Source organism: Chiloscyllium plagiosum, chromosome 24, assembly GCF_004010195.1.
Source record: "Chiloscyllium plagiosum isolate BGI_BamShark_2017 chromosome 24, ASM401019v2, whole genome shotgun sequence".
Lineage (NCBI taxonomy): Eukaryota > Metazoa > Chordata > Chondrichthyes > Orectolobiformes > Hemiscylliidae > Chiloscyllium > Chiloscyllium plagiosum.
This window is the reverse complement of record NC_057733.1, coordinates 7,143,994-7,167,617: the sequence shown is the minus strand read 5'-3', so window position 1 is coordinate 7,167,617 and position 23,624 is coordinate 7,143,994. Positions and strand designations below refer to the sequence as shown.

At 41.3% G+C, this 23,624-nt stretch overlaps 1 protein-coding gene across 6 annotated transcripts in view; it reads right to left on the bottom strand.

Moving 5' to 3' along the window:
* Nucleotides 1–23,624, bottom strand: part of spata20 (spermatogenesis associated 20) — a 551,333-nt gene that overhangs the window by 205,612 nt on the left and 322,097 nt on the right. For all 6 annotated transcript variants that reach the window (XM_043714382.1, XM_043714383.1, XM_043714384.1 and 3 more), the window contains one exon: nucleotides 20,901–21,100. In XM_043714382.1, coding sequence (XP_043570317.1) covers nucleotides 20,901–21,100 — 200 coding nt within the window. The remainder of the gene's footprint in view (nucleotides 1–20,900; nucleotides 21,101–23,624) is intronic.

Genomic DNA, 23,624 nt, shown 5'->3' with positions numbered 1-23,624 from the left:
AAACATTAACTTGTGAGTGACTTGTGGTAGATCATGGTGTTATTCTGTACGTAAATAGAAAATTGTTTAGCCTGCAAATAGTTCTGCGAAGCCCTCTTCAAAGCTCATACACTTCTTTCTGCAGCACCATTCAGTCTTGGTTGGGAACACTCGGTAACCACTTCGCAGAACACCTATGTTCTCTCCGCAAAAAATACTCAGCATACTACCTTGTTCCCTGGTTAACATCTGTGTCACAGGTTTGATTAGATTAGATTAGATTAGATTAGATTACTTACAGTAGCACCATTCAATCTTGGTTGGGAACACTCGGTAACCACTTCGCAGAACACCTATGTTCTCTCCGCAAAAAATACTCAGACCTTCCAGTTGCCTGCCACTTCAGCATACTACCTTGTTCCCTGGTTAACATCTGTGTCACAGGTTTGCTGCAGTGTTCCAGCAACTGTCAGGGAAAGCTGGAAGAACAGCACCTTGTTTTCCACTTGGGAACTCTACAGCCTTCTGGACTCAATATTGAGTTCAACAATTTTAGGGCTTGAGGCATCTCACCTCAACACTCACATCAGGTCCTGTTCTCATATGGTCTGCTATCACACTAGCTATTGTTAGCCACTATTATCCCCATTAGCAGCTTTTCTTTCTCCTAAACTGACCGTTATTCATTCCTTTGTCTGTCTAAATGTTCTTTCTTCTCCTTGGGCTCGATCTCCACCTATTCCTTACTTGCTCCCACCACCCTATATTTTGCATAAAAAGACAACTTTTTCCCCAGCTATCATCACTTCTGAAATGTTAACACTGATTTCTCTCCATAGATGCTGCCAGACCTGCTGAGACTTGCCAGCAATTTCTGTGTTTGTTGTTGGTTGGGGAGATGATAGTCTAGTGGTATTGTCTCTAGAATGCCGATCCAGAAAATCAGCTAACGGTCTGGGGACCAGGATTCAAATCTATTTTCCATCACTGAGGCAATTTTGTATCAGCATTGTTCCTGACCTCTTTTTTCAATGGCATTGTACCAAGTGTATTCTGAAAGTTCATGTACAGCCTAACAGTGTCACAATTAGAGCCTGTTAGCTCTTCAAAAACCTCCAGCATATTAGTTAAACATGATTTCCCTATTCAACTTATATTTTTTCGAGATAGCTACTAATTTTATCGCAAATAATTGTCCTGAATAACTGTTGCTCATACTTCATAATGCAACCTTCCAAAGTGTCAGATGTACAGTGTTTTTTAATTTGGCTTGAGATACTTAAACTTATCCTTTTAACTTCCTTATTCAAAGACTTCCTGGTGGTCTTTCTTTATAAAAGCACTCATGGGATTGTTGGCTTCGTTGCCTGGCCAGCAATTATTGGCCATCCCAGTTGCCTTTGAGAAAGTAATAGTGGCCTTCTTGAATCACTGTAGTCTATATGCTTTAGGTAAACTAACAACCCCCTTAGGGAGGGAATTGCAGGACTTTGACCCAGAGACAGAGAAAGAATAATAAATATTTCTATTACACTCCTAACTCCTGCTGAGTAGACGGTGGACAGGTTTTATGGGATCAGGTGGTGAGTTGCTTGCTGCATATTCCTAGCCTTTGATCTGAGTTTGTAGCCACTGTAGTTATACGGCAAGTCTAGATGAGTTTCTGATGATTGGTAAACCCAGAATGTTAGTGGTGGGGGATTCAGTGATATTAACACTACTGAATGTCAAGGGGCAGTGGCTGGATCGTCTTCAGTGGAGATTGTCATTGCCCGGCAGTTGTGTGGCATGAATATTTCTTGCCACTTTTCAACCCGAGCCTGGTTACTTGTCCAGGTCTTGTTACATTTGAACAAAGCACGGATTCAGTATCTGAGGAGTCACAAATGATGCGGAATATTGTGTAATTAGCAGCAAACATCAGCATTTCTGGCATTATGTTGGTGGGAAGGTCAGTGATAAAGCAGCTGAAGATGGTTGGGCCTAGGACACTATCCCGAGGAATTCCTGAGCATATTTTCTGGAGCTGAGGTGACTGATCTCTAACAAACACAACCATCTTCCTGATGTGCAAGGTATGACTCCAACAGCGGAGAGTTTGCCCCCAAAACTCATTGATTCGGGTTTTGCTAGGGCTCCTTGATGCCACACTAAGTCAAACACAGCCTTTATATCAAAGGCTGTCATTCTCACCTCCCCTCTGGAATTCTGTGCTTTTGTCCATATTTCAACCAAGGCTGTAATGAGGTCAGTAGACTTGGTGGAACACAAACTGAGCCTCACTGAGCAGGTCCTGCTTGATACTTTCCATAACTTTACTGATAGTCAAGAGCAGAGCAATGGCGAGGTATTTTCCCCTTAGCAGAGGAATCACTGACCAGGGGGCATAAATTTATGATAAGGGGCAAGAGGTTTACAGGTAATACAATAACTGTTCTTTTCTCCCAGAGGGTGGTGGGAATCTGGAACTGACTGCCTGTAAGGGTAGGGGAGACAGAAACCCACATAACATTTAAGTAGTAATTTTATGTGCACTTCCATGATGCCAAGGCCTGGGCCATGTACTGGAAAATGGGGTTAGAATCACTAGGTGCTTGTTTTTGACCGGTGTAGACTCAATGGACCAAAGGGCCTTCTTCTGTGCAGCAGAGCTCTACGATTTCTGTCCTTACTGAAATTAACTTTGTCCAGTTTAATTGTACTTCCTTACGATAATTCCTTCCTGTTGAGATGACTTTGTTCTTCCTACTACTATAAACGGCAAGTAATTTAAAATAGTATCATAGTCCACTCTCACACTAACTTCAGGCAATACAGGAATGCTGTTAGTCAGTTTCACACCAGTTTTGCATGAGAGAATGCAACTCAGGGATCTACTGCAACAACAGTTAAAGCAAGCTGCAAGTTGTAAATCTCACACTTTCATTTCTACTGTGGTATTGAAATTCTATCTTCAGCCCCACCACTCACTTATTGCATGGTTTTCTTACTCTCCTACTGAGTATAACACTTGACTTCCTGTTCATTAACATCAACTTCTGTTTCCACATATATCATGTGCATGAGGTCTAAATTCCTTAACTAACTTTAGATTTAGCATGACCTCAACTCGGTAAATGGCTGCAAGCTGGAAACTGTAGTTTCCTCCAATCTTGCACGCTGTCTGGATAAGATACACTTTCCCACACTCCAAGCACTTTGACTGAAAATTGGGACATTTAAATTGTCAATGGATACCATTGAGAAAGTGTATAAGGTATGAGCAGGTAGGGAAAGAGTTAAGTTTTGAGTGTTGTGAAACAAAGGTTCAGCTAAGCATGACTTAGATCAGATAAGAACTTGCAGTAAGCATTGGGGTGCTGGACACAAGGGCAGTGGGTTAACAAGGTGGAAAAGCATTCATTACGTAAAGCCATTTAACAAGAAGAAGAAGAATTCAGTACGTAAAATCAGTTAACAAGGTGAAAGGTATTCATTATGTGAAGCCAGTTAACAAGGTTAAAAACATTCAATGTGTAATGGCAGATGGATTAATCTTTACTATAGACACTCGGTGATTGTAATGGTCACTCAATCAATTTGTACGTTGCCTTATCTGGATGCTCCTCCCTGCACGTGACTATATAATTCATTAAGAATCTGCTGTTCGAGAGAAGACCAAGAACTCATATCTCTGCGCACATGGGCAATGGTTCTCTCTCCCTCCAGTGCCTGGAATAGAGACGAAGGAGGTAAAGCCATACTGTGTCTCTAAGCATTTTGCTTCGAGTGAGGCGGAGATGGGACAACAATATTGGCACAGTCGGCAGGATCCAAACGAATAGTAATGATCGGACAGTGTCAGCAATCGCCCAGAACACTGGTATCTCGAGACAGACCGGCCCACAAGTTGGCACGGTGGTTAGCACTGCTGCCTCACAGCACCAGGGTCCCAGGTTTGGTTCCAGCCTCAGGTGACTGTCTGTGTGGAGTTTGCACATTCTCCCAGTGTCTGAGTGAGTTTGCTCCAGTTTCCTCCCACAATCCAAAGACTTGCAGGTCAAGTGAATTGGCCATTGGCAATGGCAAATTGCCTAAATGATAGATACATTAGTCATAGGGAAATGGGTCTGGGTGGGTTACTCTTCGGAGGGTCGGTGTGGACTGGTTGGGCTGTAGGGCCTGTTTCCACTGTAGGGAATTTAACCTAAACCTTGGTCCCTCCTGATATTCTTGTGCATCAGAAACAGTCCCCCCCCCCGTTCAATCAGTCTCTATTCTAAGGAATCCTCAGATGGTAATTAGTTCAGCGTAGAGAGAGAGTTTCGCAAATGCACTGACAAAGGTTTGAGTCCTCTGCGCAGTATTGGGGTTCAAGTCCCCTGGGTGGGTTTAATTGAGGTTTGAGTCCCCTGCGTGAAATTGAAGTTCAAGCCCTCTGTGCTGCATTGGGGTTTGAACCCCCTGGGTTAATTTGAGGTTCGAGTCCCCTGGCTTTAATTTAGCTTCAAGTCCTCTGCACTGTAGAGGGGTTAGAGTCCCCAGCATGCTGACAAACAGGGGTCAGAGTCCCTAACGTGCTGACAAACAGGGGTCAGAGTCCCCAGCGTGCTGACAAACAGAGGTTCGGGTTCTCTATGTTAAAGTGGGATTCGGGTCCTGTGTCTTTAATTGGGATTCAAGTCTTCTGTGTTTATAGAGTCATAGAGATGTACAGCATGGAAACAGACCCTTCGGTCCAACCTGTCAAACTCCACACAGTCAGTCGCCTGAGTCGGGAATTGCACCCGGGTCTCTGGTGCTGTGAGGCAGCAGTGCTAACCACTGTGCCACCGTGCCGCCCAGTGTTCCAGCAACTGTCAGTGAAAGCTGGAAGAACAGCACCTTGTTTTCCACTTGGGAACTCTACAGCCTTCTGGACTCAATATTGAGTTCAACAATTTTAGGCTTGAGGCATCTCACCTCAACACTCACATCAGGTCCTGTTCTCATATGGTCTGCTTCACACTAGCTATTGTTAGCCACTATTATCCCCATTAGCAGCTTTTCTTTCTCCTAAATTGACCGTTATTCATTCCTTTCTCTTTTTCTTAGTGTAATTTCAGCGAGAAGATGCAAAAAAAAAACAAGAAACGCTGAAATTAAGGTTGTACTAACACTTGGGCTGAAAAGGGAAAGTTTCAATGTAAATTGTGCCATGCTGAGAGTGTTTGATGTTTAAAGACTTTGATTTGTTAAAACACTGCTTCAGAAAATCCTTTTAAGTAACTGTTTTGCCTTGTTTGAATCAGGATCTTGATTCAATGTGTTTTGTGGGCTATGTAATGGAATAGGTTTTGTTTTTATATTGAAATTGTACAACATTATGTCCTTTTTAAAATTATCAAACTTGTAACCTTAAAACCAATTGATTGAGTGCCTTGAGCTCCTGATTTGTTTGAAATTCTACAATGCCTGTTTTAAAAACAACAGTTGAGTCAGTGGTCTTGCTGTAGCCAGATGACAGTATTGTATTAAAATGTCTTTGCTGTTGTCTTTTTAATGCACAGTGTTCACAAAAAGAAGAATGCATTTTGAGTTGAATGTTTTGTTTAGATATTACAGAATAATATAACTTGAGGCTGAGCTGTTTCAGTCCTGTTAATTATTGTCAAGAGTTCACTGGCCCCTTTCATATTGAAAATTAAAAGAATGTTGATCTCTGCCAAAGTTGCCATTGTAATTCCGACTGTTTTATTTGGGAAGTTCCACTTGGAGAACATATTTTAAAATATTCATCATTTGTTTCCCACAAATACTTGAGATTTAAATCTGAACTGAAATGGCCTCTTAAATGGCTAGAACATAGGAAACATTTTGTTTTTTTCTTGCTGTTCTAGATTTTTGTAATACTTTTCCTGACAGCTTTCACATGAGCCAAGTATCAGTTTGTTAAAGGAAAATAATTTTTGAATAACCTGAATGGGGTTCCCCCGAGGGTTTGATTTTAGGACCACTGACTGTTGTTTATAAATGATTGAATTGTTTAGGCAGTACAATTTAGAAGTTTATGGATTGTATAAGACTTGGCAATGTCATAAATAGTGAACAGAGTAACAGACTTCAAGACAACTGAGCACGTTGAAATAGACAGACACAGTTTGGGTGTACTTAAATGTGTGACTGTCTTCATACTGATAACTACCTTGGCAAGGAAGGAATGAGACAGGGAATGCATAGATACTTTCAGCAGCTAACATCATCTCTAGATTGTCTCTATTCACAGGTAAAGCACGCCTTCGGACCACTGCCCACTCCTCCACAACCAGATCCAACGGATTCAATCAGCTCCCCTGTCACGAGCACAAAAAGTGAAGAAGCTAACAACAGTGAAGAGGAGGTCGGTACACTTTTTGTCAGTGGCCTTCCTATGGATATTAAACAACGTGAGCTTTACCTTGCCTTTCAATAATTTAAGGGATATGAAGGTTCACTGATCAAGCTAACATCACAACAGCCAGTTGGTTTTGTGACATTTGACAGCAGAAGCAGTAAAGAATGCTGCGTTCACCTAGCCTGCAGCTGCAGCTGTTGCACTGTACACTCAGGTGCGCTGGTATCCTCCAACTGAAGCATCTCTGGAAGGATGGAAGCCTAGTCAGTTTGGTTAAGTATTTAACTGCCATTATCCAAGTTTTCAGATTTCACCATGGAGTGATACAAAAGGACAGACTGAATTTTGTTTTCAGCTTGGACTTTAGAGAAGTAGATTTTGGAGAACTTGCTCGTTCCTACTCGACTTGGAGGGGATCGAGTGGTCACTAAGGACTATGAATTTAAGAATTTTACTGGTGAATGTTTTCCCACATGGGAGGATTCTTCCAATGCTATTTACTATAACAGACTAGTAATTTTTGCTATAATCATTGTATGCTGTGTGTCAACAACTTGCTTAAATACTAGCTGTCGGAGTCTTATGAAAGCTGGTAGTGCCATCTAAGTGGTTACCATTAAATGATAAAAGGAGGGAATGAGAAAGTTTATAAGGTATGAGCAGGTAGGGAAAGAGTTAAGTTTTGAGTTTTGTGAAACAAAGGTTCAGCTAAGCATGACTCAGATCAGATAAGAACTTGCAGTAAGCAATGAGGTGCTGGACACAAGGGTAGTGTGTTAACAAGGTAGAAAAGCATTCATTATGTAAAGCCATTTAACAAGATGAAGAAGAATTCAGTATATAAAATCAGTTAACAATGTGAAAGGTATTCATTATGTGAAGCCAGTTAACAAGGTTAAGAACATTCATTGTGTAACAGCAGATGGATTAATCTTTACTGTTGACACTCACTGATTGTAACGGTCACCAATCAATGTGTATATTGCCTTATTTGGATGGTCTTCCCTGCAAGTGATTATATAATTCATTAAGAATCTGTTCGAGAGAAGACCAAGAACTCATGTCTCTGCGCACATGGGCGATCGTTCTCTCTCCCTCCAGGTCCCGGAATAAAGATGAAGGAGGTAAAGCCATACTGTGTCTCTAAGCGTTTTGCTTCAACTGAGGCAGGAACAGGATGACACCATGGCAATGCAACTTCTAATCTGCAGACTCTGAGATTGTGAACTTCGATGCTGAAGCTTGGATCTTTTTGAAATCCTGTAGACTTCACCTGCTGGTTCAGAATAAAAACTCCCATGCAATCTGCAACTCTCTTTTTGACATTTCCAGGTCCTCACTACAGGCCTCCATGCACATCAGCCTTTGTTCAAAAGCTTGGTCTGAATTTTATTATTTTTTAGATCTTTACAAATATGTTGTTGAGGTTGATTTCTAAGCTTGTGCCATACCCACAGTGAAATTGGAGTTTCTTTAACTGAAGAATGGAATCTGAAACAAATCTTACACAACAATATTGTCCCTAATTGTGCATAACTCTTGGTGCAATTTCATTCTTAATCATGTCTTTGTAACAGTCCAGAATCTCATTATTTTCAAAATAGTCCAGAGATCGGAAGTCTCACAGAGTGGGTAGCCATAATCTCAAACATATCTGGCCCCATCTTTGGTAAGAAAAGCAATTATTTTATCTTCATTTCCTATTTTATTCACTTAGAGACAAAAGGTTTAACACTCATTGATAATTACACTAATCCTCATCGTTAGGGATGACATCTCATATTATCCTCAAGTATATATTTCCAGTATTTTTTTTCAGTTATGCAGCATATTGGCTCACTGTGTACTTAATATGATGTGCATCCTTCAGATTACTCAAACCTCAAGACCAACTTTAGATCTTTCAAAAACATATCACAATATTCTGCAGTCCTTAAAGTCGATACTAAAATTTAAAAGAAAATTCCTTTCTAGCATCCTTCTGCTCTAAGACAATATTGTTTGTTCTCAACTGCTTTCATTATTTCTCTTCTTGCAATTTCAGTTGTGATAATATCTGAATGACAACTTCTACATATAGCTGCTCGCGTTTATTTACTCACACAGACACAATCACTCTCACACATTTCTTCTCAGTTAATACATTCTCCCGCTGATCCCTTCAGGAGAAAGTGAAGACTGCAGATGCTGGAGATCAGAGTTGGAAGTGTGGTGCTGGAAAAGCGCAGCAGGTCAGGTAGCATCCGAGCAGCAGAATCAATATTTCAGGCGTAAGAAACCCTCATAACATTTCCTGATTAAGGGCTTATGCCTGAAACGTCAATTCTCCTGCGCTTCAGATGCTGCCTAACCTGCTATGCTTTTCTAGCACCACACTCTCGACGGTGATCTTTTCAGCCAATCTTTGAAGGAGCACTAGGGTGGCTGCTTGTGCAATGTCATTTAACATCTGCCTCACCATTGGGCATTGTCACTTTGCCCCTCTACTCCCTACAGAGCATTTCTCCCTGTCTTCCCTTTGGCCATTGTGGCCTGCATTCTTGCTCACAAACCTGGCTCTCTGTGTACTCACTCTCTCTCTCTCTCTCCACTCCTGCCCTAGTCTACAGTTCACTACTCATACGAGTTAAATGTCCTAGCTAACTAAACAGTATCCCTAAGAGTGCCTCTCAAGTGGTGAAACTACTTGATTTATTTTGTTACATGTGCACTTTTTGACAGTGCTTTGGATGTTCTTATAAGGCTGTTCAAAAAACACACTAAGGCCTTCTAGCTCTCTACGTGCATAAACAAGTACAGTGCAAGTTCTTTTTCATTGGACAGTAGTGTTGCTCATATTATTGCTTCCCATGTACTTGGGATGCTCAACAGACATCACAATCCATGTACCTCAAATCACATGGCTGTAGATCAGCAGGGTCACTGTCAAACTGCAATTCGGTCTCTACCCCTTTTCTACTTGAGTGAAGGCAAGAGAAAGCCAATCATAATGCTATTAGGAGGTACAGAACTAGTGAAAGGACCTGATGAACAAGAACTGCAGGTGTGCTGTCTTATTCCCCCACTCCCCACTCCAGTTTAGGAAGTGCTAGGTTTCACTTAGGAGCTTCAGTGGAACTACTAAATTACACACAGCAACTCAGTACATGGCAAATCACACATCAAGACCACACGTGTCACACTGAAGCAACATGCTCCATTGTCAGGAGGGGCTCTTCAATAAAACACTGCTTAATGTCAAAGTATATAATATGTCCTGAGTTAAGCAAAAATATCAAACCATTACACAAACAATGTATTTACAACCCAAGATCCTCAGTCAGTATCAGGAAATACTGATATTAGGACAGGCAGTCAAAAAGCTTAACCAAAGATACAGATTTTAAGAAGTTCCTGAAGGTGGAAAAAAGTGAACAGATTCGCGAAGAGAATTTTAAAGGTTAAAGCCTCAGACACAGCTGCCAATGGTAGGTCAAAGAGTGGGGAATGGACGAGAACCCAAAATTGAAAGAACAAGGAGTTCACAAAGGATTGTATGGAGATTACAGAGATGTGGTGGAACAAAGTGTTGGACAAATTTGAACATAAAGATGTGAATTTTAATTTCTCTGTTGAAAGAGAAGCAATAAATGATATGCATTGCAAAGACAATCTATTATCCTGCTCCAGTGAAAGGACATTCATTTACATAATTTATGAAATCTTAAAGGAAGCACATTAAATAAGCTGCTTTGACTTGATTCCACTTTTTTAGGAGACAGTTTGATCCATGGTATGAATTTTTTTTCCCTGTAACCAACAACTGCCAATGTTTTCTGTGCACAGAAGTGACACATCATTTTGACAGCTATCAGATACACCATGCAGATGTTCAAATAGTCCCATCTCTAATAAAATAACACATTGCTTCTCCACGCAAGAAAGAGAAGAAAAATATATACTGACAAGATGAGAAAACAATCACTTATAATCACCAATTCTTTGTGTAATCTTAGGACAAAACAAGATTCAGCAAAATATCGACTTTGGTATATAGTCATTGCTCCTTGCTTTGCTGGTGGGTTCCATCATTTTGCAATGGCCTACATTAATAGACATGAATTCAGGTGAAAGCTGGAGTATGACACTGCACATGTTAAATTGCAAGCTTCAGAAAAAACTTTGATCAAGTCACCTAAGTTTGTTTGAAAGTGCCTAGTTTGTCACTTGCCAACAGAAAACGCTGAAAAATGTCATGTAAAAAGGAGAAGTATCAATGGTGACCGAAAATATGTTTTCAGATAAAAAGTATACTTATCATCTTCAGAAAGAAAACTTTCTTCCCAATGATTGGAGTTCCACTTTGTTTGGACTACCCACTCAGATATTTGAGGCCATTATCCAGGATGACACTCCAACGAGACATGCATCTTAATAATGAGATATTAGCTAAAGGTACTATCTTCCCTTTAAGGTGGGCATAACACTATTTCAAACAGCACTGAGGCCTTCTCCACAATCCTGGTCAGTGCTCATCCCTCAATTAACCTCAGTAAAACAAAATAAATCATGTGTGTATCTCATTGCCGTATGTGAAACATTGCTGCGTTGAAATTGACTTGGTTCCTTATAGCAGTGACGACAATTCTGTACTGTTTCACTGATTGGAAAGTATTTTGACAGGTCCTAAACAGCTGACAAACAAATACTAGTCTTTTCCTTTCTTATGCCCATTTCCAGAACAAATCCAGTCACTTGAATGAAGTTTTAAATGTAGGTAAGCTGAACATGGAAAAGCAGGAGCTTTTTGTGCAGATACATATACAACTTTTAAACATACGCACATTTATTTTTTCAAGCTTTGTGGATGTCATTGGCTAAGCCAACATTTATTACATATCACTAATTGAATTTGAACAGAGTGGCTTTTCAGAGAGTCTTTAAGAGGCAATCATACCGCTGTGGGTTTGGAATCACATTGACGACAGGCTGGATAATGATGGCTGCTCTCTTTCCTTGAAGGTCTGGAGTAAACCAAATGGGTGGTGTGTGTATGGAATGAGCTGCCAGAGGAAGTGGTGGAGGCTGGTACAATTACAACATTTTAAAGGCATCTGGATGGTACATGAATAGCAAGGGTTTAGAGGGATATTGGCCAAATGCTGGCACATGGGACTAAATTAATTTAGGAAATCTGGCCAGCAATGGACGAGTTGGACCAAAGGGTCTGTTTCTGTGCTGCACACCTCCACGACTGTGTGTTTTTAGCGCAGTCAATAATAGTTTCATGATCCAATCACTGAATCTAGCTTTAAATTCCAGATTTTTTAAGTTACATTCAAATTCCACCAGCTAACATAGGATTTGAATCGTTGTACCCTGAGCAAAATCACTATCACATTCCATTGCCTCCCATTGTCCTCAAATTGAAGTCTTGCAAGTCCAAGCCGAAGCACTTGGGAGTATAGCACATTTGCACCGCAGAGGCATCTTTGGAAGTTTCTGTACAATTTTCTGGAGTTCAATGAAGCAGAATTATATTTTACTTACATACTGGTTTCCACAGCAGCAGCTGAAGGCAACTGTGATTCACAGACAATCCATTTGGCAGATGGTGTACAAAGGAGATGATTCTGGTGAGCAGAAATCACGTCTAGTGCCCAGGAAGGGCAGTTTTGAGAAAACATTTTAACCTTTAAAAAGGCCTTGTCCCTTCCCAAACATACACCTTGCATTCCTTAAAGCATCAGACAGCTTGTTGGGACATTTGCTGCTCTTTGCCACACTCATTTCCTCATATGCCTCTTTTTACTCCTCTGTGCCCAGGAAGTCAAGGGCTTGAATCAACTGATAATGGAGGAGGCAATCTGTGTCAGTCTGAAACCATAACAAGGAAAGAAAAACAGGGCCAAGTTTCCTTTATCGTACTATTTCACTATAAGATGTTAAAAGCATTTTCATTTCGTTTAGAAAACACTTCCCGGGAGAGCAATCTGATTTTGTTTTCAATCAACTCAGAGTTTGCAGAACGATCAAAAATCTTAGATAGATACTCATTACAAATCTCCAATAACCTCTAAACAGGACCATGCAGTAAAAAAGGAAGAAAACTGCTATGCACAATAAAGGTCACTCACCTAGATTAGCACACATTGAGTATATAGTGCTGCAGAGAGCACAATTCAACCTCAAAGAAAAACCACTCAGTCAGATCCATTATCGTAGTCTCATTTGTTGGTAAATCTTCCACTTATCCTTGACCGTCTTTCTGGCCAGGTTTAAAAAAATCATACAACTAGTTTACAACGAAAAGCACCAAAGGAATCAATAAAAGGCATTTTGCCATATCTGATAGAATCCATTAGCTTCTAGTCAATATGATGTTGTATCGTTATGTAGGAAATTGCCTCAATATATCAGTGCCCTGGTTGATGAACTTTTCCCTCACAAGCTTACATGCAGGTTTGAAAATGGGCTCTGACTGATTATGCAGTGACAAATAGCACACAGGACACACAATAAATGATATTCTTCCAGCCCCATGTCATCAGAACATTCAGGAATTCTGCCAATCCAACAATATATTTTCTGATTATTAAAAGACATTACTTAAATATATAACATTTCTTATTTGGCAATGAATTGAGTGTGATGGAGAGTGAAAATAACAAAATACCAAACCAAGTGAGTACTGCATCTAAGATTTAAGAATGCTTTCCTTGTTGCTATTGTCAGTAACAAGTCAAATATTGCTAGATAGATTTTCTCAATTGTTTGGTTTTGATTTTCCTTCAGTCCAAGTCAGTAGCATTCATCTAACCTTGCCAAGTGATCGCCACAATATTTCTACTATATATATCTCAGACTCCAGTGATGCCTCCTTCCTAACTGCTGATTGCATTTGACTCAAGCGTCTCTTGACATCTATCCTGGTTTCCTTTCTACGTTTGTAAGGTGCCTTTGAAGAATTTCCAAGTTAAAGTTACTGGTGTTACTCTCCCCTTACTTAAAGATCTACTTCTACTATTCTTAAGGCATGGAATCTCTCACAGCTCACAAAGTCACTCAGCAGTCCTTCAACAAACATGAAAACATATCCATTAGTTTTACTGTCCAGACACCCACATGTCAAACAGATAGACAAAGAGTGAGTGATTTGATAAATACAACATGTGAAAGACAGTCTGGTCTCAGCGATAGGAAAATAAAGCAGGATGTATTAATGTGCTTGCCTTACCCAAAGCTCCTTCAACTGAAGGGACTCCTTGGAAAATCTCCAAAGGAACAGATCTCCATGATCCACCAGTCCCTTCAGCTAAATGTCAACCACAATCCAATCACCAAGGAGATCTTATATTTTCCCTATTCATTCCATTCAATTAACCAATTATTCTTAAATATGTTAAAAAAAACCTATGTATGAGCCTCAATGTATTTTACCTAGCAGTATGGCATGCAGTACGAATTATTGCCTTATTCTAGCCAACAGTTTCTCTCATTTCCCTCAGCTTCCACTTGGCAGCTGTCCCTTGTGACAATGATTGAATGAATGCAGCGCTGCAAGATTGGCATGTATTGGATAAACTTACAACAGATTCTGAAGAATGAAAAGGAACAAATTGTGATTGCCTTCCCAGTTTGACAATTGCTTTTCAAACCAGAACACATCATTTCAAATGTAGTCACGATGATTCTGACAATTCTCCTATTGTAGATAAATATTAAACAAAATACAGGGGTTATGAAATAACACTGCAGGCCCATTTCCTTCAACAGGAGATACAGGTCATCCACTGCCAACAGAACCTGTAGCCACATCCCAAATCAAGGAGATAGGATCATTCCCACAATTGGGTTGGGTAGAGCCCAGATGTTTAAGCTCATCAACACATGTCTAGAATGATCTCAGCTCCTCCAATTGAAAAGATTTACCTTCAGTTGAAATGATCAGTGAAAAGACTGAGGTACCAGTTTTAGATTTCAATGGTGACAAAATAAGGATGGGCAACAAATGTTAGCCTTGTTGCTAGTTCCATAAAAGACAATCAAGTTGCATAGTTTGAATCCTTATTCCCTCTTGGAATTGCAAGCCTAATACATATAAAGACAGCAATCTGCTGCCTTTGTTTTATTGAGGACGAGAGGAAGAACTCTGCACTGCATAGTATATGCACTTACATTGAGAATAGTCAGGATGCATCAATAGGTAATGTTTTATAAAGATCACACGTACATTTACAATCATGATTGTGATGTCTGAATTTCATTTTTTTTTATTCATTGCTACTTAGGGCAGCATTTATTGCCCATCCTTAATTGCCCAGAGAGCAGTTAAGAGTGAACTACATTACAGTGGGTCTGAAGTTACATGTAGGCCAGACAAGATAAGCATGGCAGTTTCCTTCCCTAAAGGACATTAGTGTGTATGAACATACACACATGGGTGTATGAACATACGAATGAGGAGTTGGCCATTTGGCCCCTTGAGCAGAATCCCACCACAAAATAAGATCAAGGTTGATTGCCTACTCTGAGAGTCTTTTACCCCCTTGCTTATCAAGCAGCTCTCTACCTCTGCCTTAAAAACATTCAAAAGCTGTACTTCATACATAGGTTGTGGGAAAGTGTTCCAAATGCTCATTGTCATCCGAGAGAAAACATTTGCCCACATCCGTGTACTAAATAGATATCCTCTTATTTTTAAACAATGACCTCTAGATTGTCCCACAACAGAAAACATTCTTTCCACATGCATGCTGTTAAGACTCTTGCATGTTCCAATCTATTCACCTCTTATTTTTCTAAACTCCAACATATATAAGCCTAGTGTCGAGAGCATGGCACTGAAAAAGCACAGAAGGTCAGGCAGGATCCGAGGAACAGGAGAGTTGATGTTTCAGACAACAGTCTTTCATCAGGAATCAGGCTTTAGGTATCACACCTCTTGTGGTTGCAAAGGAAAGTGCTGGGAGTGGAGGATAGGTTGGTGGGGAGCTTAGACCTAACGAGGGAGTTGCGGAGGGAATGATGGCGGAGAATGGTGCATTGTATCTAGAAGGTGAGGACCAGGGGGGTTCTGTCCTTGCTGCGGTTGGAGGTATGGGGTTCAAGTGCAGAGGTACAGGAAGTGGAGGAGATGCACTGGAGGGCATTATTGACCACATGGGAGGGGAGGTAGCTGTGGGAATCGGTGGGATTGAAGTAGACGTCCGTGTTGAGTCTGTCACCTGAAATGGAGATGGAGAGGTCCAGAAAGGGGAGGGAGGTGTCTAAGATTGTCGAGGTGAACTTGAGGTCTGGGTGGAAGGTTTTCCTGAAGTTTAACATCTTGCCTATGAAAAGTTTTTAGTTAACAGGTTGACAGTTTATTTTTGTACGTCTTCTGGCTCCCTTCTTTTTTGAATAAGGATTACAAGTGCTGATTTTCAATCCAAGTGAACCTGTGTCGAATCTAGGGAATTTTAAAAAATAACGACTAACGAATCAACTTTCTCACTAGTCACTTCTTTTAAATCCCTCGAACAAAGTTCATCAGGATCCAGAGATTGCAGCAATTTGGTCACTACCTCTTTCTGGTGACTGCATTCTCTTGAGTTCATCCCTCCATTCCAAGTAGCTATATGCTACTTGTAACTTCTTATAGTGAAGCCTGAATGAACATACCTATTCAATTCATTTGCCATCTTATATTCCCTTATTAAATCTTGAGAGTCATTTTCTATATCACTTTAACTTTTTTTTTTAAGTACCTATAGAAACCTTTACCATGTTTTAGATTTAGAGTTAGCTTTCTCTTACACTTGAGCTTTTCATCAACTTGAACGGAAGCTGCTTGAGCTACAAATACTTACTGGAGAGGAGTTTAACCTGGATCACACCAGCATCTTTTCACTTTTATCCAATACACAACTGCTAAATTTACTGTATGCTAACCACTGCATAATTAAAGCTGGTGTTATAGAACAATGGTATAGAAGAAGCAGCTCCTTAACATCATCCAGTCAATGCAGGATGTTGTAAGAGCAGGACTACTCCTTTATTATTCTCTTATACCATTGCATTTTTTTTCTTTTAAGCAATTCACTTTGAAAGCCTACTCATGAAATTACTTATCTTTTGCATTTAAATTCTAATAATCTGCTTCATTGAAAAAAAAATCTCATTATACCACTGGTTCTTTACAATGATTGCATACCTCAATTGTCAAAGCATAAATATCAGAGGTATGAGGAATGTCGAGTTGAGGTTAAAATCAGATCAGTTATGATCTTATTAGATGGCAGGGCAGGTTCAAAGCACCGAGCGGCATACTCTTATTTAAATGCTCAAAACACAACACACAATAGATACAAATCACACTAGCATACCTAGATCAAAGACCAGGTTATCTGACCCTTTGGAAGGTACCATGCCTCACTTGGATAGCACATTGGAAATCAAGCCCCGCTATTCCTATTGTCGTCACCAAAGTTAGAAATTTTATTGAAGTACACAAGGACTCAATTTACCTGGCAGACAGCTGAGGCTTACAGAAAGTAGACACCAGGTTTCTGCACTTCACGAGAACTACTATTTACTCCAAATCAATATTTTAACCACAGGTAAAAAACTAACAACATATAATTACCAGTTAAATCGCTTACTCTCCTTCAAAAAAACCCCCGCACACACACACAAACAGGCAGTTGCACATAAATAAAAATTGGTGTTATGGATGCAGGGAAAGAAAACTAAAAAAACAGTTCAAAGGCTTCAGTCCACAGGGTTCACTGAGATTATCCTTTTGCTTACCAGTTTTTGTTCTTCAAATTCTTTTCACTTCTTCATAGTCATTGGTTTGCTGGTTAAAATTACTGGTTAAAGATCTACAACTATCCTTCTTCTGGCTTACAGTATTCTAATGGAGTGAAGGACACACTTTCTGTTCTTGCAGCAGACTGAAGGCTTATGCTAATATCATTCACATCCATAAAATGTTCAGCAACCCAACAATCAGATAGTTGTCAGACTGATGGCTTTTAACACTATGATTGGCCACAAGCAAATCAGCAATCTGCTGTCTGCCAAATCTTACTTCATACGTATCCCTGGTGCCAGCTGCCTACAAATTGCTTCCGCCATTGCTTGAACAAGAGTGAAGGATTACACCTGAAATGCTGACTCCTCCACCTCCTGATGCTGCCTGGCTTGCTGTGTTCTTCCAGCCTCCTGCTTGTCTAATACTTGAATAAAGCAATGTAAACACAACTTTCAATGAGTTGCAATAACTTGGTTTTTAAAAGAACAGAAATTCCTTTTTTTTGGTTAGATTAGATTCTCTACATTGTGGAAACAAGCTCTTCGGCCCAACAAGTCCACACCGACCCTCCAAAGAGGAACCCACCCAGACCCATTTCCCTCTGACGAATACACCTAACACTATGGGCAATTTAGCATGGCCAATTCACCTGACCTGCACATCTTTGGACTGTGGGAGGAAACCGGAGCACCCGGAGGAACCCACGCAGACACGGGGAGAACATGCAAACTTCACACAGTCAGTCGTCCGAGGCTGGAATCGAACCTGGGACCCTGGCTCTGTGAGGCAGCAGTGCTTACCACTGAGTAATCGTGCTGTTTGCTGCAAGAGAGCCTTTTTTTTTCCATTTCAGTCCATAACCAAAAGCTACAGGACAGCAAAAAGACATGGACTTCATAACAGACGGATAACTATTGGCATGCATTTCAAATTCACCTGAGAGAGCAAATGGAGTTTCAGTTTAACATTTCATCAAAAGGACAGATTTGCATAGACTCATATTTACTATTTAAACTTACAATTAAGCTGTTTGTTTTCAATGGATTAACTCTCTTTTGAAAAGCTACAAACATGTCTCTGGGAAATCAATGGTGCATCAAGAGGAGAACAAAAGGAGTATCAACAAGAAAAAGGACTTCATTTCAATTTATTCGGAGAGTCTGAGGCTTTTATCAATTCTTTCTGTCTAGTTTTCAAGCAGACGGAAACCAGTTTGGATTACTGGCCCTGGCAAAAATCAATTTTATTTCATAACCTCCCCAAATTACAATGTTGTCACTGAAGGAAGACATTCAACAGAAAAGAAGGAGAGCCGTATTGTTAAAGAAATGGATCATTACCAGAGCTACTCTTATCGAGGTATGTCAGCCACTCTATTAAGTCCCCGGGGAACCAGGCATTTGACAGACCATTTTTTGTTGCCTAATGCCAGGAGCACCCCCTCTTCTCATTTTATTCATCATCATTTCCAACTTCCAATGTATCAGTAGTAGACACAAGGTGTCAATCACATGCAGGACTGGATTGCAAAACCATTCTCTCCACCCACTTTCAACAAACATTTCACAGAGGGACACTGTTCCACAGCATTCTGCCTGGGCAATAGCTGGATACACTTGCTTTATCAGCACAATGAAGCTATCATTCTGGAAGGAAGATTGCCTTCTGTACTGCTGACCTTTCCATATCATTATTTGGATGGAAATTGAACATAATAAATATCGCATTTCAAGCCAACACACAATGCACTTGATACACTTGTCAAAGAGAATTTGCCAAGAGGATGTGTGGAGGTGGAATTTAACATACCCTGCCAGTGAAGAAAGTCAGTACAACAACAAGTTAGATTTATGTAACATCTTTAACAAAGGTGATTCACACAATACATTGAGACAAAGACTGACACTGAGTCAAAGCAGGAAACATTAAGATCAGTGAACAAACGGTGCAACAAATAAGTCGATTTTAAGGAGGATCGTAAAGAAGAGCATAGAGTTTTAGCAAGGAAATTTCAGAACCTTAGGATCTAGAAAGCTGAACACATGACAAGGCAAAGAGTGTGCACAAGAGACCACTGTTTAAAGAACAGAGGTTTCAGTGGTTCCATGCCTGAGGGCGTTAGAAACATGATAGGGGTGAGGCCATAAAGAGATTGAGAATTTTTAAATTAAGATATTCTGGACACTCATAGTGGAGGATACCATAGCTGAACTCAATCTGTCGATTACCATTGTACTCCTCACAGCAGTCGTCTCTGGGCATGGATCTAAAGTAGAAATCCTGGCTCATTTTGGCTCCCCCCAGCCCCAAATCAGAGTTATATATCATGGAAATAGGCCGTTCAGTGCACCAGGTCTATGGTGACAATGTACACCAAATTACACTCATCCCATTTACCTGCACGTGGTCCATAACCCACTATGCCCTGGCATTTAAATGCCCATCCAGATGCTTCTTAAGTGTTATGAGGAGAATACCTGCCTCCACAACTTTCTCAGGCAACATGTTCCAAATACCTACCACCTTCTGGGTGAAAAAATCTTTTCCTCAGATCGCCTTTAAACTACTTACTCCTCACGTAGAACTTATGCCTTCTGATCTAAGACACATTTGTCATATGGAAAAGATCCTCATGATCTACCCTGTCTATGGTTCTCATGATTTTGTATACCTCAATCAGATCCTCCTTCAGCCTCCTCTGCTGCAAGGAAAACAAACCCAGCCAATCCAGTCTCTCTTCACAGCTAAGACTTCATTTCAGGCGACGTTCTGGTGAACCTCTACTGCAGTCTCTCCAGTGCTGCTGATAGTGTAGCAACCAAAACTGCACACAGTATTCCATTTGTAGTCTAACCAGCGCTCTATATACAACTTTGCTGCTCTATATTCTACACTCCAGGTAATGAAGATAAGCATCTGTATGCCATCTTCACCACCTGTCTACTTGCACTGACACCTCCAGTGATCAATGGACCTGTAAACCAAGGTCCCTTTGGTTTCAGTAATCCCTCGGGACCTACCATTCTTTGTGTCGATCCTTCTCTTATTAGATCTCCCAAAATGCATCATCTCATATTTAAGGATTAAATTCCACCTGCCATTGCTCTGTCCAATTTAGCAACTGATCAATATTAGACTGTAGCCTGAGATCATCCTCCCCACTATCAACTAGCCATTTTTCTTGTCATCTGCAAACTTACTAATTATACCTACTACATTCATACCCAAGCAATTAATGCAGTTAACAAACAGCAAGGGTCCCAGCACTGATCATTGTGTTACACTGCTGGGCACAACCATAGAAGCCAAATTCTGCCTAAATCTCCAGTACAGCTAAAACGAACGTACACATTCTGGACCCAGAAATTTGAGCCTTTTACTTGAAAGGCTCTTTATCACATCAGGCAATGAACATATTGGTCACTGGAGAACCAATGTGAGAAAGCATTTGGATCTCGGATGGAACTGACATTGGCCACATGGAGTGGTCAACAAAAGCTCAACGAAATTATGATGGTCAAACAGTGGGTCCTTTAAGAAGACCTCTCCTTTGCAAACCCTGTTCAAATAACTTGTTATATACTGTACTCATGTGAGTACATGTGACAATAATTCTAATTGTAATTCACTACTTTACCGAATGTCATCATAATAATCCTTCTCAATTAATTACCACACTATGTACCACTAACAGTGCCAGCTGAGCCTGTACACCCCAGCTGTAATTCTATATTTTTAACACAACGTTGTAATGTTTAAGTAATGTTAAGCAGAAGTAATGCTTTAACCTACCTGTTTGAGTGGGTAATGTTGTGACATCAGGGCAGTTACCATTTCCGGCAGTGCCATGGGCATACTGTCCAACAGGTTTGTAAATGCCGCCACAAGCTGCCTTGACCTATCACCCCAGTCTGGTCGGTTGGTGAAATTCGCCAGGCGCACGAGATTGGAAGCAGCTACTGCATTGCCACTGGGTTCTGCACCATCCTGGTCTATTTAAAAATATTGAAAATTAAACGTTTTTAAAAATCTTGTCCTTCTATCATTTGAACTGAAACATTACTAAACTACAAAGGTCATAACAATGACAAGTAGCTCCACTTCTCTGCTAGCAGTGTACCGGCCCAATGACAAAACCAAAGGGCTAGAAATACTCAGTGGCGGCATCTGGAGAGAGGGGAAAAAAAACAGCTTGACCTTATTATATAGCACCTTATCTTATATCTCAGATTTGGTAAGAGCACTTTATACCCAGTGAAATGAAGCCCAAACAGTTACCAATATGTACTTAGCAAGCTCCCACAAACTGTATGGCATGGTGACAACCAATCTGCCCCTACTGATGTGTTATCATTTCTGTGGATCCCAATTAGTATTACTGGTAGCATAGCTGCCTTTGAGTCACAAACCACCAGGTTCAAGTCCCACTCCAGGTCTTACTGGTCACAGCAGCGCTCATACAACAGATTTGCTAATGCACCTTAGAAAACTTTTTAGCATTCCACACTATCCTCTAGTCGAAAGGGATAGCTATGGGCACCCACATGGGCCCCAGCTATGCCTGTCTCTTTGTCAGTTACGTGGAACAGCCCATCTTCTCAGTTACACCGACACCATTCCCCATCTTTTCCTCCGCTACATTGATGATTGCATCGGCGCTACCTCATGCTCTCACGAGGAGGTTGAACAGTTCATCAACTTCACCAACACATTCCATTCAGACCTTAAGTTCACCTGGACCATCTCAGACACCTCCCTCCCCTTCTTGGACTCTCCATCTCTATCAATGGTGACCAACTCATGACTGACATCTTTCACAAACCCACTGAATCCCCACAGCTCCCAGACTACACCTCCTGCCACTGTCTCCTGTAAAAACACTATCCCTTATTCCCAATTCCTCTGCTCCCAGGAAGACCTGTTCCACCACAGAACACACCAGATGGCCTCCGTCTTTAAAGACCACAATTTCCCCTCCCACGTGATTGATGATGCACTCCAGCGCATCTCCACTGCCTGCACCCCCGTCCTCAAACCCCAACTCCTCCAATTGCAACAAGGTCAGAACCCTCTGGTCCTCATCTTGGACCCCACCAACCTCCATACACATTGTATCATCCTCCGCCATTTCTGCCATCTACAAATGGACCCCATCACCAAAGATATATTCCCCTCCCCACTCCTATCCGCTTTCTGTAAAGACCATTCCCTCTACAACTCCCTTGTCAGGTCCACGCCCCCACAACAAACCACCATCCCCTCCCCGGCACCTTCCCCTGCTACCGCAGGATTTGCGAAACTTGCATGCACACCTCCCCCAATTACCTCCGTCCAAGGCCCCAAAGGAGCGTTCCGTTTCCATCAGAGTTTTACCTGCACTCCTGCACTTCCACATGAGAATTCCGAGAAGCACTGCACTCCAACCAGAACTCTATCAACAAACACATCCAGTTATAACCCATCTACCACCCCCTGAGAAAAATAACAGGAAATGACGTCAACAACCCAAAGAAACCTAAACATATAAACAGAAAGCAGGAATCATCAGCAGTGCTTCAACCAGAGGCGCACTGAAGATGTTACCTCGTAGGGTGACAAAACATCTGGAAATGAACCTTCCAGCTCAGCTAGCAAACCTATATCCAGTAATTTACTGTATCCATTGCTCCCGATGCGGTCTCCGCTACGTTGAGGAGACAGGACACCTATGTGCAGACCCGCTTCAGAGAACATCTCCGGGACAGTCGCACCAACCAACTCCACCTCCCCATTGCCAAACACTTCAACTCCCATTCCGCCAAGGACGTGCAGGTCCTGGGCCTCCTCCAACTTACTCCCTAACCAGCTTAGAGGAAGTCCGCCTCATCTACCGCTTCAGGGCCTTCCAACGCCACAGCATCAATAGGAATTGCACCAGTTTCCTAATTTGCCTTCTCCCCACATTATCCCAGTTCCAACTTTCCAACTGGGCACCGTCCTCATGACCTGTCCATCTTCCTTCCCACCTATCCAGTCCACCCTCCTCTCCAACCTATCACCATTACCCACACCTCCATCCACCTATTACACTCTTTGCTACCTAGCCCCAGCCCCACCCCGCTCCCATTTATCTCTCCACACCCGAGGCTCCCAGCCTCATTCCTGATGAAGGGCTTTTGTCCGAAATGTCGATTCTCCTGCTTCTCAGATGCTGCCTGACTTGTGCTTTTTCAGCATCAACAACATCATAAATGGCCTCCCGCTGATTTTACAATTACACAACCTGGCTCTGCAAGCCCCCAATCAGAAGAAATAACATAATAATAAAAAGACCCATGGGTTGCTGGAGATCAGAAATAAAAATAGAAATTCTGGCAAAACTAAGCAGGTCTAGAAATATCTGTGGGGAGAAGGGAGAGTTCACATTTCAAATCCAGTGACTCTTCATCAGAGGGAGAGAGGGAGAGGGAGAGAGAGAGAGAGGGAGAGAGAGAGGGAGAGAGAGAGGGAGAGAGAGAGGGAGAGAGAGAGGGAGAG